At 37.7% G+C, this 16405-nt stretch overlaps 1 protein-coding gene across 1 annotated transcript in view; it reads left to right on the plus strand.

The window, feature by feature from the left end:
- Nucleotides 1-16405, plus strand: part of chs1 (chitin synthase 1) — a 29497-nt gene that overhangs the window by 9058 nt on the left and 4034 nt on the right. The window contains exons 8-34 of the mRNA XM_067591505.1: nucleotides 286-404; nucleotides 1643-1820; nucleotides 2151-2247; nucleotides 2553-2649; nucleotides 2861-2982; nucleotides 3473-3568; nucleotides 3994-4158; nucleotides 4275-4422; nucleotides 4904-4969; nucleotides 5065-5240; nucleotides 5427-5485; nucleotides 5843-6043; nucleotides 6171-6339; nucleotides 6580-6695; nucleotides 6907-7086; nucleotides 7202-7306; nucleotides 7402-7519; nucleotides 8563-8644; nucleotides 8735-8970; nucleotides 9320-9438; nucleotides 9581-9662; nucleotides 11293-11446; nucleotides 11728-11832; nucleotides 12029-12139; nucleotides 14299-14436; nucleotides 14589-14668; nucleotides 15277-15343. Coding sequence (XP_067447606.1) covers nucleotides 286-404; nucleotides 1643-1820; nucleotides 2151-2247; nucleotides 2553-2649; nucleotides 2861-2982; nucleotides 3473-3568; nucleotides 3994-4158; nucleotides 4275-4422; nucleotides 4904-4969; nucleotides 5065-5240; nucleotides 5427-5485; nucleotides 5843-6043; nucleotides 6171-6339; nucleotides 6580-6695; nucleotides 6907-7086; nucleotides 7202-7306; nucleotides 7402-7519; nucleotides 8563-8644; nucleotides 8735-8970; nucleotides 9320-9438; nucleotides 9581-9662; nucleotides 11293-11446; nucleotides 11728-11832; nucleotides 12029-12139; nucleotides 14299-14436; nucleotides 14589-14668; nucleotides 15277-15343 — 3386 coding nt within the window. The remainder of the gene's footprint in view (nucleotides 1-285; nucleotides 405-1642; nucleotides 1821-2150; nucleotides 2248-2552; nucleotides 2650-2860; nucleotides 2983-3472; nucleotides 3569-3993; nucleotides 4159-4274; nucleotides 4423-4903; nucleotides 4970-5064; nucleotides 5241-5426; nucleotides 5486-5842; nucleotides 6044-6170; nucleotides 6340-6579; nucleotides 6696-6906; nucleotides 7087-7201; nucleotides 7307-7401; nucleotides 7520-8562; nucleotides 8645-8734; nucleotides 8971-9319; nucleotides 9439-9580; nucleotides 9663-11292; nucleotides 11447-11727; nucleotides 11833-12028; nucleotides 12140-14298; nucleotides 14437-14588; nucleotides 14669-15276; nucleotides 15344-16405) is intronic.

Genomic DNA, 16405 nt, shown 5'->3' on the forward strand with positions numbered 1-16405 from the left:
TGTTTTCTATGCTGCACACCTCAACACTCCATTTATTCCACTCTATACCGCAGCCTATTTTCCTTATATTTACTTGAAACCCAGGGTTTCGTACAATATCAATAACCACACTTGATTTCATATTAACCTATTCTAAAATGTATTCTATTGTAAAATGCTTTTTGTATCATTTATTGGATATTATATATTTTTAAAAATATTAAAAGTTGTTATTCTGTACATATTTACCTTTTAATGTATTAGATTGTCTCTTTTACATCAGTGATACATTGTATTCTTTTGTAGGCGGGGTATACCTGATCTATCAGGTCCTTATTCAGAAGTCAGTTGTCTGGCAGGACTTTAACCTACAGGGTAATGACTGGGAATTACTGCAGATAGGACTCGTGCTGTTTTTCTTACAGGTAGGTAGAAGGAAGAAGGAAAAACAGATAAAAACAAGGCTGAATAAGCCCTTGTACTTGGTTTTCAAAGTTAATATTTGAATGAAAAATGACAAAAGATTTCTGGCAGACGGCTTGGTGTTGGTTGGCATGAGGCCAGGGTGGGTAAAATATAATTATCTCAGTTTTAACCCTGTTTAGATGGAGAAGGATACAAAACATCCAACACTTAATATCATTAAAGTAGTAATTTAGGGCAACAAAACTACAAGAATCAGTAGGGTTGAGAGGACTATCTTATTGTGTATCATCTGCATAAAAATTAAACAATACAGCGTATTGTGTCTACTAATTGTATGACCAAGGGGAAGCATGTAAAAAGAGAAAAAAATATGGCCCAGAATTGACCTGTGAGGTACCCCACAAGTTGGTTTCGTAGGCAAGAAAATAAAGTTACCAAGTTCAATACAAAAATGTCTGTCAGAGAGCAGCTGATCCAATATACGGTTGGGTTATGAAATATGTATTTTAAGGCATTCCTATTAAGAGATGCAAAATATGGGAAGACTGAGTTTACATTTATGTCTAAAGTCGTCTGAGAGAAGCAGGGGTAATATCGATGGCACTGTTTTATAAGACACACGCTGAGGGGGAACTGAAATGCAATATATTTTTCATTTGATTTTACCTTTCTGTTTCTCTCTATGTCCTAACTGAACATGTATTATTCCTTTACTAATTTACTTTTAATGCCTAACAGCAGGTCCACTGTAGATAAAAGTAGCCAATTAAATACTGTTTTTTTTTTCTCTGGTCAAATACATTTAAAAGTTGTAAGACCTACCACAAATCTCCCATACTGATTCTTTATAGCTCTGGGGTTTAGGATTTATTCCATCCATCTTTTTGTTAAGCTAAAAACTTTAGGTTATTTAGATAAAAATTTCTTCATGACATTTTCTTACATTTCCCACCGTTGCTGAAATTTCCTCATAGTTTTCTTCTTGAGGGAAGAATGTACGATTTCAGTTACAAATGTGTTTTCTCTTCAACCAATATTCCAAGTCAGAAGCACAGAGCATTTCATTTGCACTCCATTGCTTCCCAGACATGTGCAAATTGTGTCTTCAACAAGATCCTATTTAGCAGCACTTCATGCAAATCAGATATTGATGCAGTAGTCTTAGTACTAGCCTGCTAAATTGAAAAAATTAATTTCATATCCCTGACATTACTTTGCCCCTTGTCTCCTTTTTCAGGCATTGTGCTCAGCAGCCTGCCACTGGTTTGGGGTGGTGGCTTGTAAGATTCATGCAGTCAGGATGAGTTTTGCACTGCCAGTATGCTGCACAGGACCTTTTGTGCTACTGTTAGGATTGGTACTTTTCGCAGCCCAGGCAAAAGAATTGGGGGACACAAGCCATGAGTCCATCAAAGGTGAGTTTCTTTTTTTAACATTAACTGAATACTGAGAATAGTTTCTGTGTTGCTTAACCTCATTTAGATTTACTTTTTTAAATCCAATTTAGTTTATAGTTATGCATTTCCCAGTGTTTCCCAGTGTGGTTAAATGAGAGTAGTTGTTGGGTACACGTTACTTTGGAAGGCAAATTTATTTAATGGTGTTACTATTATATTTTATTATATTTTATATTATACTTTATATTGGTAAGCTTCAGTATGTGTAAAGACTAAGAAACTTACTACTTGAGGTGGTAAGACATCATAAAAAACAACCTAAAACCTTTACCTATTTTTCCACTCTAGAGCTTTGTGGAAACTTGGTGCAGTTAAGCCATAAGAACACAACCCCTGTGGTCTTATTAGAAATCACAAGGAGCATCTGTCGGACCTCACTTAACAGGTACATATCTGTATGTCAATGTGTGTGCGTGTGTTTATCTGTGTTTAAGTCAGTGAGTGTGCAGTATTTTCGCTCACTGTATTTCAGCAGCAGGTGTGCCACTTATAATTCACACAGCCTTAATGGATTACAAATGTGTTTAATGTGGGTAAAATGTCCTAAGACTACATATCATTCAATGTCCTATACACAGTATATATTAATATAGAGTTCTATATATGAAGTGATGTATGTATAGGCATCTATATACAGATTTTATCTATGTATATTTTGCTCAATATGTCGATGGACTTTTCAATTGACAGCCACTACTTGCAATGGCCTTTTGCCATGCTTGGACTCGAGGGAATGTGTATGTGGTCAGGCTTCATCACATGTACTTACTACGTATGGAAGATCAAGGTATCTCTCTCTCTCACACACAAACACACACACACACATACACACACGCCCTCTATTACATACATGGCACACGTATTATGACATTACCATTAAACCTAAAGTTTTATTTCTTTTATAAAATTTTAGGTTTACTGGTAAGGTCAGGGGGCTCTTAAACTAAGATCAAATAAAGACATACACCTAAATGCCTCTTTGGTCCACCATCCCTCAGGTCCAGCGCATAGAGAGAACCTCTCAGCTCTTTGTTCGTCGTCTCTATGAATCTGCTTTCATTGACCTGTCTCTGCTGCTCAACACAAAGATGAAAGTGCCACGAGCCAAAAACCAAGACAGGTGAGAGGGATCTACGGAGGAGCTTCCCTGTGTATTTCACTTTTACTTTATGTTATTATGGCCATATGTTAAGAAAATAGTTTGCAGATTTTTATAAAACTAGAAAAGAGTGGAAAAATGGTGGGTGTATATTGCTAAATTAGCTGTATGTGTTCATGTGGTTATTTAATGAAATCATTGACACGAGGGTATAAAATTAACATTTTTATCCACTGGCCAAATGGCTAGTGAATGTTCAAAGTTTACCAGCCACTCAATAGATTGCCAATGTTTTTTTAGCTGGTGAGTGAAGCAAATCTACCAGCCACTTGCATATTTTACCAGCATTCGGCTGGTAGCTCATGTGTGCCCTGATCGGCAACATGGGTCTACAACAGTCCCCCACCTAAATGACATAACAGTTTAAGTTTATTCCCTAGATTTTTAGGATGTGCATATTTAAAACCTATGCTTACAACCTCTGGTCTCTTCTCTCCACTCTTCGCTGCAGCCAAGATGACATACAGAGCTGTGTCATCTATCTCTGTGCAACCATGTGGCATGAAACCTATGATGAAATGCTGAAGATTCTGACTTCCATGTTCAGGTTAGAGACATTGTCATTGTAGCCACCTAAGTGTACCAGTATCAAAGTCACAACACAGGTTTAATTTATTTTCACATCCTTTTAAAGAGCAGCTTAACAGCAGTTAAATATCTTTGCTGACCTCCAGTGGTTCAACTCCACTAACCAGGATATATAACTACACATCACTGGTGGGTGTGGTTACAGGTGCAACAATAGCACACTTCTGACCACAGCAGCATCACTGATGGCTGTGGTCAGAGAAGTAAAACACTTGAAACCAGAGAGGGCAGTGAGATGCTGCTTTTCAGTCTGGTATTACGTTACTTTTAAAAAAACGTACCGCAAAATGTAAAAAAGATAGTATCTTGTAAGATAATAAATTGTTTTAGGTAAATAGGCTCTTGCTTTACAGTATTGTTAAAGTGATTTGTTGCTTGTTTCAGGTTGGACCGCTATCGAGGAGATCCAAAAGAGGACCATAAGGACTGTTTTGACTTTGAGTGTCACATTTTTGTGGATGATGCCTTTATGACTGAAAAAGAGACAGGAAAAAGGCTGGTTAACTCTTACGTAGATGACTTGATCAACGTTGTCATAGAGGTTTATAGGTAAGACTGTCAATCAATTTCTACATACGTAGTGTACTTACAGTATATTTGTCTGTACATCTGTCGATCTTTCTAACCAACCATTTCTCCATCCATCCATCCATCCATCCATTCAGGGTGTTTACCAACAAGGAACCTGATGATGTGTCAATCATTGACACCCCCTATGGTGGCAGGCTGATGTTTGTTATGCCAGAAGGCAACATGCTCTATGTTCACCTAAAAGACAAAGGTCTCATCAGGAACAAGAAAAGATGGTCCCAGGTATGGAGGAGTGGTGGTGTTTTTTGTGTCTGTCTGGTAGTGTTTGTTGTGTATGTGTGTAAATCCAGAAAGTGCTGCTGTACAAGATGCTACTTGGTGGAAAACAGTAAAAGACTAGATTATGCAGGGCATTGCTTTTGATGAAAAGGGGCAGATACTGCAAATAGGAAGAACTCCACTAATTATTCCAAATACACTTTATGGATATGTATCAAGAGTTCAGGCTTTTCCTTCAGTAAATCTATTGTTAGTATTTTATTATAAGCATGAAAACTGGGGAAGTATGTTGTAAATTAAAGGTCTCTTCAGATATATCATTATTCTGCAGTATATCTGTCAGCATACTTGGACATACTGCAAGATCCACTATGAATTACTATAAATGATATTGTAGTTATAATTATATTGTCTTTTCTATGTGTATCATGTTCCATTAAATGGATTTTTACACCATACATTTTGGTATGTGACTGTCTTTTAGATTATGTATCTATATTATCTACTCGGCTGGAAGGGCTACATCGCCAAGAACCCTCAGAAGATCCAAGTAAGACTTTTCTGCCATCTGTGTAAAATGTCTAGTATTTTGACTGTATGTGTATAACATATTTTAAATATGTGCACCTGTCCTGTTTTGTCCAGCGCCAGAATAACCCATGCAGAGAAAGTCTGATCTCAATGTATGGCGAGATTTACATGTTGCCCCAATATGACAGCGACAACAAGAGAAGACTCATCTCAGATGACAACACGTACATCCTGGCTCTGGACGGAGACACTGACTTCCAACCTAAAGCTGTGATTCTGCTCGTAGACAGGTTAGTTGTTAGTTAGGCAGACAAATTAATCAACTGACAGATTTGTTCTATAATCCACGTTTTCAATATAAATCACTTAAGTGGACAGGAATTGATGTAGCTAGTTTGTTTGTCAGTTCGGCCAGTGTTTGTTCAATATAAAACATGTTCAAACATAGTAATTAAAACATGCATTGTGATTGGCAGGTTGAGGATGTATGACAATGTAGGTGCAGCCTGTGGTAGAATCCATCCTACTGGAATGGGTAAGTAAACTTTTTAAAATGTTAAACTGTTCTGTAATCTGTGTGTTTATCCATGGCACATTTGCTCGGTGATCTTCAGTTTGGGCCTCTATAGCAGAAGGCATTAATTTGATCAAGGTTAAGGTTTCCCAGCACTGGTCATGTCTTTGTGGAGTTTAAGCTGTGAATGGGGTTGATAAAATGCCTGCCTGTGTGTGACAGACTGGCAACCTTACGCTCAGTGTATGCTGGGCTAGATTCCAGCTATTTTTGCAGGAAGATCTGTCATTTCTCCCTTCCTATCCCCCCATATTTATTTTATTTTTTTCTCTATCACTCTGTCTCTGTGACTCTCTGCTCACCATCCTGCCATCCCAGGTCCCATGGTGTGGTACCAGAAGTTTGAGTATGCTGTGGGTCACTGGCTACAGAAGACAGCAGAACATGTGTTTGGCTCTGTGCTGTGCAGTCCAGGATGTTTCAGTCTGTTTAGAGGGTCGGCCTTAATGGATGATAATGTCATGAAGAGATACACGACAACTGCAACAAGAGCTTCGGAATATGTGCAATATGACCAAGGTTGGCACACGCCGACACATGCAAATGCACCAGTCGTTCTTTCTTCTTCTAGTTTGACCTCTTTAGCTTTACTCTTAGTCACTTTATATCTATCTCTAATTTCTTTGTCTATTATATACTTTTCTAGGGGAGGATCGTTGGCTGTGTACTTTGTTACTTCAACAAGGGTGGCGTGTTGAGTACAATGCTGCATCAGATGCATACACCAACTCACCGCAGGAGTTCAAAGAGTTCTACAACCAGAGGAGACGATGGGGACCCTCCACACTGGCTAATACACTGGACCTTCTGCACAGGTTAGTGTAATTTATTAGCAGAGTTTCCATTTGATTGTTTGTTTGGTTAATTTAGTTTATTGGTTCTTTGTTTGACTGGCCTGATGAACTTTCTCACTTAACTGGTTTAAAAACATTAAAATGACAATTTGACTTCAGTAACCTTTATTCTAATTTGGATTCTAATTTTATTTTCTTGGGTTTCAGAGTCATATCTACAGGCTAATGTGAACTCTTTTGTGGTTGTCATTTAAATTGCAGTGGTGCAGAGACTGTGAAGAGAAACACCTCCATTTCCAGGCTTTATATCTTCTACCAGATGTTCACTGTTGGTTCCTCTATCCTTGGACCGGCCTCTGTGACTCTCATGATAGCAGGTATGATCAGATCTAGTCTAATGCTATACTAGCCCCATTATTACTGCTGGTCATCTACTGACTGCATTCTTAAAATGTACCACTGCCCTCAATCAAAACAGACTTTAGCAGTGTCATTGTTTAGTCTGCATCATTAACTTCATCCATGTCTATTTACCCGCATCTGTCATGTATGTATTTGTCTCTGTCTGTCTCTGTCTTTTCCTGCCAGGTGCTTTTCAGTTTGTCTTCAAAATGACTGGTACACTGTCCATCATCGTTGCAAGCATTCCTCCTGTGTTCTACATCATCGTCTGTTTTGTAGCCAAGCCAAATAATCAAATAACCATCGCTGGCATCATGAGTGTTCTCTATGCATTCCTCATGACTGCATCCTTCTTTTCTATCATCGGTGGGTAAAAACTCTCTGTGACTTCATTTTACTGTTTTTTTTTCTTAAAATTATGATTCAGTAGATTTTTATTAAACATCCAAATGTGTACACACACACCACCTTCCCCTTTTAGGTGACATGGTGATTCAGGGAACCTTCCTGACCCCCACTGGCTTGTTTTTGGTTTCTATGGCAATCATGTACCTGGTGACAGCTTTGTTACACCCAGAGGAGTTTGGTATGGTCATAATAGATAATTATAAGCATTTTTCACATTTGTCATGTCATGTCATGTTATGTTATCATTTTATTTTATTGTATTTTCTCCTCCAGGGATGATTATCTATGGTCTGATGTATTTCATCTGTATCCCCAGTGGGTACCTTCTATTGACCATCTACTCACTGGTTAACATGCACATTGTGTCCTGGGGCACAAGGGAATCCAACAAGTACTGAACTGATCATTATTAGTAGTGAAACTAATTGATTCATCCTTTAATTACCTAATTTTTGATTTACAATGATTAACAAAAGAAACAGCAAATCCTCACATTTGAGAAAATAATCATCAATTAATCTTCAGAAAATCTGTTTGTTGATTAACTTACTACTGGTTTCACCACTAGCAGTGTTAGTAGAAGAAGCAAAGATAACGGTCATAAGAGGATAAGAGTGCTAAAATAAAAGTAGCATTCAGAGGAGCAAAAGCATTAGAAATAATAATAGTCAATGTAGTATTTTACCACTAGCATCAGTGCCGATAGTGGAAGTGTTACTATAATCCATTAATTTTAAGTATGGACTCTAAAGTCAACATGGGCATACTCCAATGATCCTCATTGTAATCACGGATACCTCAACATACATACATGTGTCCCCGAGTATCAACATCCTAAATTTAAAGCATACATAATGTGACACACTAATAAAAAATCTAATCGTATGGCATATATAAGCTAATACAGACATACATATGGGATATGAATAAAACATGAAACTTGTGAGTTAAGTAGAAAGTAAAGTAGAAATGAGAATTGTTCATATCAAAAATTCCCAGTTAACCTGACAATCGTGCACTTAATTAAAGATAACACTTCAAAGTCAAGAGATAAAATATCTTCTGTCCAATATCTGAAATACATAACAGTTTTAAAAAGCTGTTACAAACTGCAAAAAAAGGTGGACAGAGGGTATGATGACTTTATGATGATATGTAGTCACGTAGAATTTAAGCCAACCAAATCTATGAATTCATCAATTGATCCATCCATCCATTTTCCGATGCTTATCCAGTCCAGGTCACAGTGGGAGCAGGCTATTGTTCTCCAATTATTCACTTATCCATTAAGGAATTCAATATTTCATTTTCATTTAATTAATTTTATTTGACACCAATTTGCATCCCCCAATAATCAACGAGTGTGTCTGCCTGTATACTAGTGTGTGTATGTTGTGTACCACATATCTGATTGTCCTTCCTTGTGCATTTCAGGGGAGATGGAGAGGTGAAGAAGAACCATAATGCTCTGTGTGACAAGTCCTGTAAAATCTGCTGCTGGGACATGAAGATACAGGTACTGTTGACAAACATCTACAGACTGTCTTCCAGTGGATGGATATGTATTGATGGATGGATGAATTAAGTGTATCCTCTTCATCTATAGATAACCCAGGAAACAGAGAGTCTGATTGTTCAACAAATCACAGGCCCGATTGCACAGCAAGCCCCTCCACTTCCAATCACCAACCAGGAAACAACCGAACAGGCAGCCTCAAACCCAGAGCCCAAAGCCAGACTCGACACCACCACAGAAGAAGCTGAGAACAGAGCTAACAAACCTCCAACTGATGAAAACAAAGGGAGAGAGGAAAGAAGTTCTGACCTTGCATCCAATGGAAGGTATTTATCTTTCTTCCCTTCTGTTTATCATTATTCTATTTGGTCACTAAATATTTCAGTTAATCTATGAGAAATCTGGTCTGCTATTAAGTCAATCGGCCGTTTAATCTGTCATGTTATCTTTCATGCAGAGACCATGCACACAAACTTCTCTATTTGATGCTGAAATCAGACATAGTACAGTTCATGTTCCACCTTGTGGACACTTGTTTAATCCTCGTTTTGAAAATACATGTTTTAGGCTTAGATTATCCTCTATCCTTGTAGAGGGACACAAACATGTATACAGTTGAACCGTAAATTCCATACATACTAGCAGTCACAACAATGTGTGTTTGTATGTGTGCAGTATTGACAGTGCTGAAAAAAGGAGCATATCACCGAGTATATCTGACGACGATTATGATGAAGATGATGATGACAACATGATCAGTAACCTGGAGGAGACAGAAGAGCTTCCTCTCAGTGGTGAGAAGCACTTTAACTTTTCCTGAATAATATAAGAGATGGTGCAGTGTGTACAACATACTATCATAATGTTGATGGTGAGCAAACTCAATGTGTGTGTATGTGTGTGTGTGTGTGTGTGTGTGTGTGTGTGTATACGCAGACTGGGTGACACCGGTGAAAGAAGAGTTTTTGAAGAAGCTGACTTGTTCCAACATGAAGAGGAACTTACAAGAACAAATCCGGTAAATTGTTAACATTATACAGGGGAAGTGCTATTTTTTGTAAACACCAGGCTTTTGTCACAATATCAATCTATCTACTAAAGGAAGGAATCTCTGTCTGTGCGTCTGTATGTCCTTCGCGTATTTCTTGAACCGTTCATCCGATCGACTTGACACTTGGCGGATGTATGGCTGAGGAACAAAGCCATACACCTGCCAAGTGTCAAATTTGGTGCAATTTGGACACGTTCAATATTAATAAACTTTGAATAAACTAGCCATCAGTGGGCTGCAGGGCGGAGCTTCGGGGCTCTGCCAACTCGAGCATGTAAGAGAGACCAGAGACAAGAGCTTTTAGTCAAGAATGGACACTCTTACACCGTGTCTAGGCAGAAAGCGTAGAGTTAGCAGCAAGTTTAGCAGATCACCAACAGCGAGTGACTACACAGGAGGCGTTCAGGAACATTGTTGAGTGTAGGTCGCCCGTGTTTTAGAAGCGCACAATACACAATGACTGTAGTTACGCATGTAAAACAGAGCTTCCATAGGCAGTTCAAAACCAGTTTGTCTCATATGTTCCAAGACCGCGGCGATTGTGAAGCGCCACCGCAGACAAAGCACAAATCTTTGGTGCAAACGTAGCATGAGCCGCATGTTTAGCAGATCATCAGCAGCAACAGCGTGTGAACCGTTGGGTCTTCACAGGAGGTGTTCACATACATGGTTGAGCGTAGGTCAACCACATTTTGGAAGTGCTCACAGCCCAATACACGATCATGGACATGTGTATAAAGAAGGGCATGGGCAGTTCAAAACCAGTTTGTCTCATGCAAAGCGCAACTACAGAAAAAGGACAAATCTTTAGAGTAAACATACCCGCTCAACTGAAGGCACAGAAAATAAACGATATAAGAGCCCAATATGATCGATCCACTTCATTTTAGGATGCAAATTATCTTATTTTTAAATGCAGCCCTTATTTTACTTAAAATGACAAAAGAACATTTATTTACTATTAGAGTGCTTATAATATATAACATCTGTGTATAATAGAATGTTAGTTTCTTTCCTGTTGTTGGTGTATATACTCATTCACACCTCACATCAACTGTATTCATTTTTCAATGCCTTGAAGTAGCAGTGGCTTTCTCAGCATAATCTTAATTTTGCAGGGACTGTTCAATCCAGGAACACTTGGGTTAATAACATCTTGCAATGGAATATGAGGTCCTGACAGTAAAAACAGTGACTTTCCTCTTGGTTGTTAGTCCATGGAAAAACAAATCTGTGTCACCAAAATGAATATTGTTGATGAAAACACAAACAAAAACATAACAGAAAAACATACAAGTTTATTTTTAAAAAAAAATTTCCAAGATGCAAAGTCAATAAGTGGGTCTCGTCTAATTTTTCAAACTCTCGGCACATCGGTAGAACTGACCCGGTCCACAAAAAACTGAGACATTCTCTTTATAAAGAATATCACTGAAAACAAATAGATGAACTATAGCAAGAAACTTTACATGAGCATGTATGTTATTCATTATTCATGTTTGTGCAGTTGTTGTGCTCTACGTTGGTTACGTTGTTGTATCAGAATTGTAGAATTATTATGTAATCACAGTTGTTCTTGTCCTTTTCTTGTCCTCAGATATGCACTCCGCAACAAAGCTGAAGATGATGTGTGCGAGGAGCTGGTCATAATGTTAACAGACACTCTTAATGGAGCGCTAAGTGAAGTGGGGCCTGAAGATGTTCTGACACAAAGCCAGCTGGAAGAATTAGAGGATGCACTGACAGAACATGTAATAATAATAATGATAGTAATAACACACAAGGGCTTGATTTAGTTAAAAATAGTAATAATGTGTTAAAACAATATGTGATAGATTCGGCAGCACTAGTTCAGCTATTTTGGTTTTACCTGTTATAACATATGCATTATGAACAAAATGTTTCTTTTAATTATATTATATCTGACTGCTTCTATTTCCCAGGCGTTTAATTTCAAGATACACAAACTTAAAAGCTCTTGCAGAGGAGGCATGATTGAATCACTGAGTAATTGACTTTTTCTGTCTCCCAGGCTCGGCGCATCCTTAAGACCAGTCATGTGGAGAGATTAGAAAAGAGAGTAAAGGTAGCCATCCATAAAACACTCACTGCCCCGCAGGTGCCAAAACTAGATGAGGTAAGATACAGGGGAAATGTAAATGTATTTACATTCTTCTTTTCAATTTCATGATTAATTTTGTGATGGTGAGAGAAAAAAAATCTAACGTGCAAAATGGAGCTATTAAGCTGAACAAGTGGCCCATTTATTTCCTCTTTTACCTTGATTGTGTGTGTGTGTGTGTGTCTGTGTGTGTGTGTGTGTGTGTGTGTAGGGTGAGCACGACTTCTGGAACAAGTTACTGGACCGCTACTTGAAACCTATTGTTGACACTAAAGCACATCAGGAGGACGTCACGAGAGAACTAAAGTCACTGCGCAACAAGGTCAGTTATCTGCATTTACTGTTTGTGCAAATGTGTGTGTGTGTGTGTGTGTGTGGCGTCAATTTTGGCTCACATGAAGTGTGCATCTTCATAAGAATAATACTTTATTAATCTCTAAGGAATTTTAAGTCACAACAGGACTGTCCAGCACACATCACACACAACAACTGAATAAAATAAAATAAATAGTAAAATAGAAAAGGTTATTACTACACATTGTGCAGTATTATGTGTATAGTATATAATAAAATGAGGGTAGTGAGATAGATAAAAATAGTTTTTATCCATTGTGCAATACATAGTATATCATGAAATATGACAAAAAATAGAATGATAGTAGAATTATCATTATTATACGGTGTGCAATGTGTAATAGAAACATTTTAATTATTATACATTGTGCAGAACGATAATAATAATTTTATAGTGCAGTTCTTACCCAGTTATCAGTTATATGAGAAGGAGGAAGCATAGGGCAGAAGTATCAGCCTAATCCCATGTTGTGGCAGACGGGAGAAGTTGTAAGGTTGATGGCCACCGGCAGAAATTACCTTCTGTTTTGCTCAGTGGAACATTTGGGGGAGATCAGTCTGTTGCTGAAGGTGCTCTCCTGTGTAACAAGCCTGTCATGGAGGGGATGGGAGGTGTTGTTTAGAATGCTCACCAGCTTGGTTAGCATGCTCCTCTCCGCCATCGCCCTCCGCATATGTCAGAGATGGCCTTCCTCCATTCATTGTATTGTATTGTATTAGGACTGACTATTTTCAAATTGTTTATTAAAACATTATTATATACTGGTAAGTAGCTACAGAGGGAATAGACAAAAGACAAGTGAATCAAACATAAAATCTGTCAACTAATCGTGTCGGTCATTCAGTCTGTTAGTCAAGCCACTTGCAAACAAAACCTCTATTACCCTATAACTAAAGACGTATGTGCAAATTTTAATATCCCAGTAGTCTCTCACTTTAAATACTTAGGAATAAATGTATTTGCATCTTTAGAAATTCTAAGAACTATAGTAGTACTCTCAATATGATAAAACTTGATTTGGAAAGATGACATAAATTTACCCATTTTCCTATCAGACAGAATATCAAAAATCAAAATGAACGTGCTTCCTAGAGTAGAGTAAGTTATATCTTACCTCCAAGATATTGGAACAAAATACATTTTAAATTGTATCTCCAGGCTCTCAACTTTCTCTTAATAAATTTGTTTAATGGAAACACTTCAACACCATGACTGAATATCAAGAGGTATTTGCTGGCCCCAGTTCCATTGAATGTTAGAAAATGTGGACTGAAGTATGGTCTAATAACAGCTGATGCAATTCAAAATTTGCAGAAAATAGAAAAGATTTGGAAATCTAACTGGCACGCTAACACACCAATACTTTATAAATCTGGAGGACAATATTTTATCCCACCTCAATGGTATAATTCAGGTATACATCTCTTAGGAGACATTATGAATGATACTAGTTTAAGAGGCTTTAAGGATTTGAGGGAAACATACAAATTGTCATCTTACTCCTTTTTTCTAAATTTACAATTATGCTCTGCCATACAGACTGCAAGTATTCTGAGTGACAAGCAACCTATTACTCATCCAATAATGGATTTATTTTAGAAACGATCAGGATTAACTAAAGGACATGTCTCTTTAATTCATAACACTATGTTAGATCATACACAGACCCCATTAGCAATAATGGCAATATGGAATAAAAACTGAATCATCTAGACTGGGCCAGAGTTTGGAGGAATGCCTCTCGTTCTTCACAAAATCCAAATCATAAACTAACAAACCTGAACTTCACATATCAAACTCTTATGATGAGTTTAACTACTTCTGTACCCTATGTGATTTGAATCACATGGGGACATTTTTACATCCATCAGAACTACATCCAAACTGTTATGTGTAAGTTCTCCCTGGAGGACAAACTGTGCGATGATGACTATAGTTATACTGTATCTGTGATAAACAAACAAGGGCTTTTCAAGCAAAGGAATGCTTTGAATGGGAACAACAAGAAGCAAAGAATCATGGGAGATTTTATATCTTTCAGGGACCATCATCTCAGTTCAAATTTCTGTCCATTTTGTAATATGAAGAATTCAGAAACAGTGTTTGGTTTTCCTTCCTCCCCACAGGCGGTTTTCCTCTATTTCATCATCAACGTGCTGTGGGTGGTAGCTACCTTCTTCCTGCAGGCCATTGGAAATGACGTTATCAGCATCAAGATCCCTAAATTCTATCCAAACGGAACTGAATCTGGAGAATATCTCAAGGTTGGGACAAACACACAGACACTCAATGTGCTGCAGAGACAGAGATAGTTAAAGGAGGACTATTAAATCTATATGACACACTACAAATGTCTATCAGTTACTGCTGTAACTCCTGCAAAATGTAATCACCACATCTACTGTTGTGTTGACAGGTGGAACCACTCAGTTTGATGTTCCTGTTGTCTTTTGCTGTTCTTCTCATCGTCCAGTTCCTGGCCATGTTATATCACAGGTACAAACACACACACACTTGTTTATGTGCCACGTACCCACTTCACATTCAGTTTTTTCACTTTTTTTTTCCAGCTATAAAATGAGACTTGTATTCGACAGCTTCACTGCTACCACACATATACATGCATCTGACAACACAGACACGGATCAACACTCATCTGTGGGTGTGTGTGTGTGTGCAGATACATGTATATACAGTATGTTAGGATACAGGCGGGGGAATGAATGTTATGTATTTATGTGTGTCAGTATGTTTGCGGCATGGCTATCTGTACGCTTCTGTGTGGAATATGTATAGGTGTGAAAATTTCCTGCGGGACAATAAAGACTATATCTAACTCACAGAATGACCTTGAAAATCAAGCAGGGAAATGTAATAACTTTCAGATATTGCAGGTTTGATTCAGTAGCAGGTACCAAATATTTTCTCCCGCTGTAGACAGAAAAGTTTTGTTTAATAAATTCCTGTCTTATATATGGAAACGGAGAGTTATAATAATATGTCCTGAGCATTGTTCTTGGAACTATTGTGCATCTATTTCTTTCTCATTTTCATATATCCACATTTTCTACTCGTATTTCATCTTCATGCCTCCCTGTTTGCAGGATCTACACTCTGATCCATGTGGTGTCCTATCGCAGTACAGAGAAAGACTACAAACAGAGAGACGATGTAAGTAACAACACACACACACATATGTATATACACACATTAAACTGCAGGGAATTTGTTTTTTTTTACTGTAATTGAAATCCTTGTCAGGTACAAAACTCGCAGAGGCTTGATTATATGCAGACACAATGCCACTTGGGCCCTTCAACATAAAATTGTTGGACTTGTCATCATAAAAACAGAAAAAGCAAAATCTACATTTCACTATCAAATACTAATACAAAATGACAGCTACTTGAGACACACAAACACTATGACAACTTTCACTAAACAGGCTATCATGTCAACATTTGGAATACATCAAAAATCAGGCCAACACAACTGGCACACAAATACTCCATGGTCTCTGACAGGATTCACATATGCTATATTCACAACAGAATATACATTTAAATATTAATTGATACAGACAATGTTCACAATATATAACCTCCCGTGAGATTTGCGAATCCCAAATGCAGTCCTTTAGTGATGTGTCAATAAAAAAAATGTAAAGAAGCCAAGTGACATAGACCCTCTTAAAAAAGAGTGACTGTATCTACACTTAAGATTTGAAGTGCTCGAACCACATATTCTATTTCCTTAAGCTGCAGGATGCAATTTGGACAACAGTATTATTTTTCTATTACAATAAAGCACATATCATACAGATATATGACTGACACACTTCTCAGAATGAACGTATGGAGGCTGAATTGAATAATGATAATGACTATAATGAATTTTACAGAATTTAACTTTAATCGATTAAAAACTTAGTGGCATCTAGCAGTGAAGTTGCAGACTACAACCAACTGAATACCCCTACCTCTCCCCTTCCAAGCATGTAGCAGAACCTATGGTGGCCATTAAACTCGTGAAAAATGCGAAAGGCCCTCTCTAGAGCTAGTGTTTGGTTTGTCCATTCTGGGCTACTGTAGAAACATGGCGGTGTAACATGGTGGCCTCCGTGGAAGAGGACTGGCTCCCAATGTAGATATAAAATTCTAAGGTAACTAAAACACGACAATTTTTACTGTCATGTGATTATATACTAAAACATATTTATGAATATTATATTTA

The sequence above is a fragment of the Thunnus thynnus genome, chromosome 1 (assembly GCF_963924715.1).
Source record: "Thunnus thynnus chromosome 1, fThuThy2.1, whole genome shotgun sequence".
In the NCBI taxonomy this organism is placed as follows: domain Eukaryota; kingdom Metazoa; phylum Chordata; class Actinopteri; order Scombriformes; family Scombridae; genus Thunnus; species Thunnus thynnus.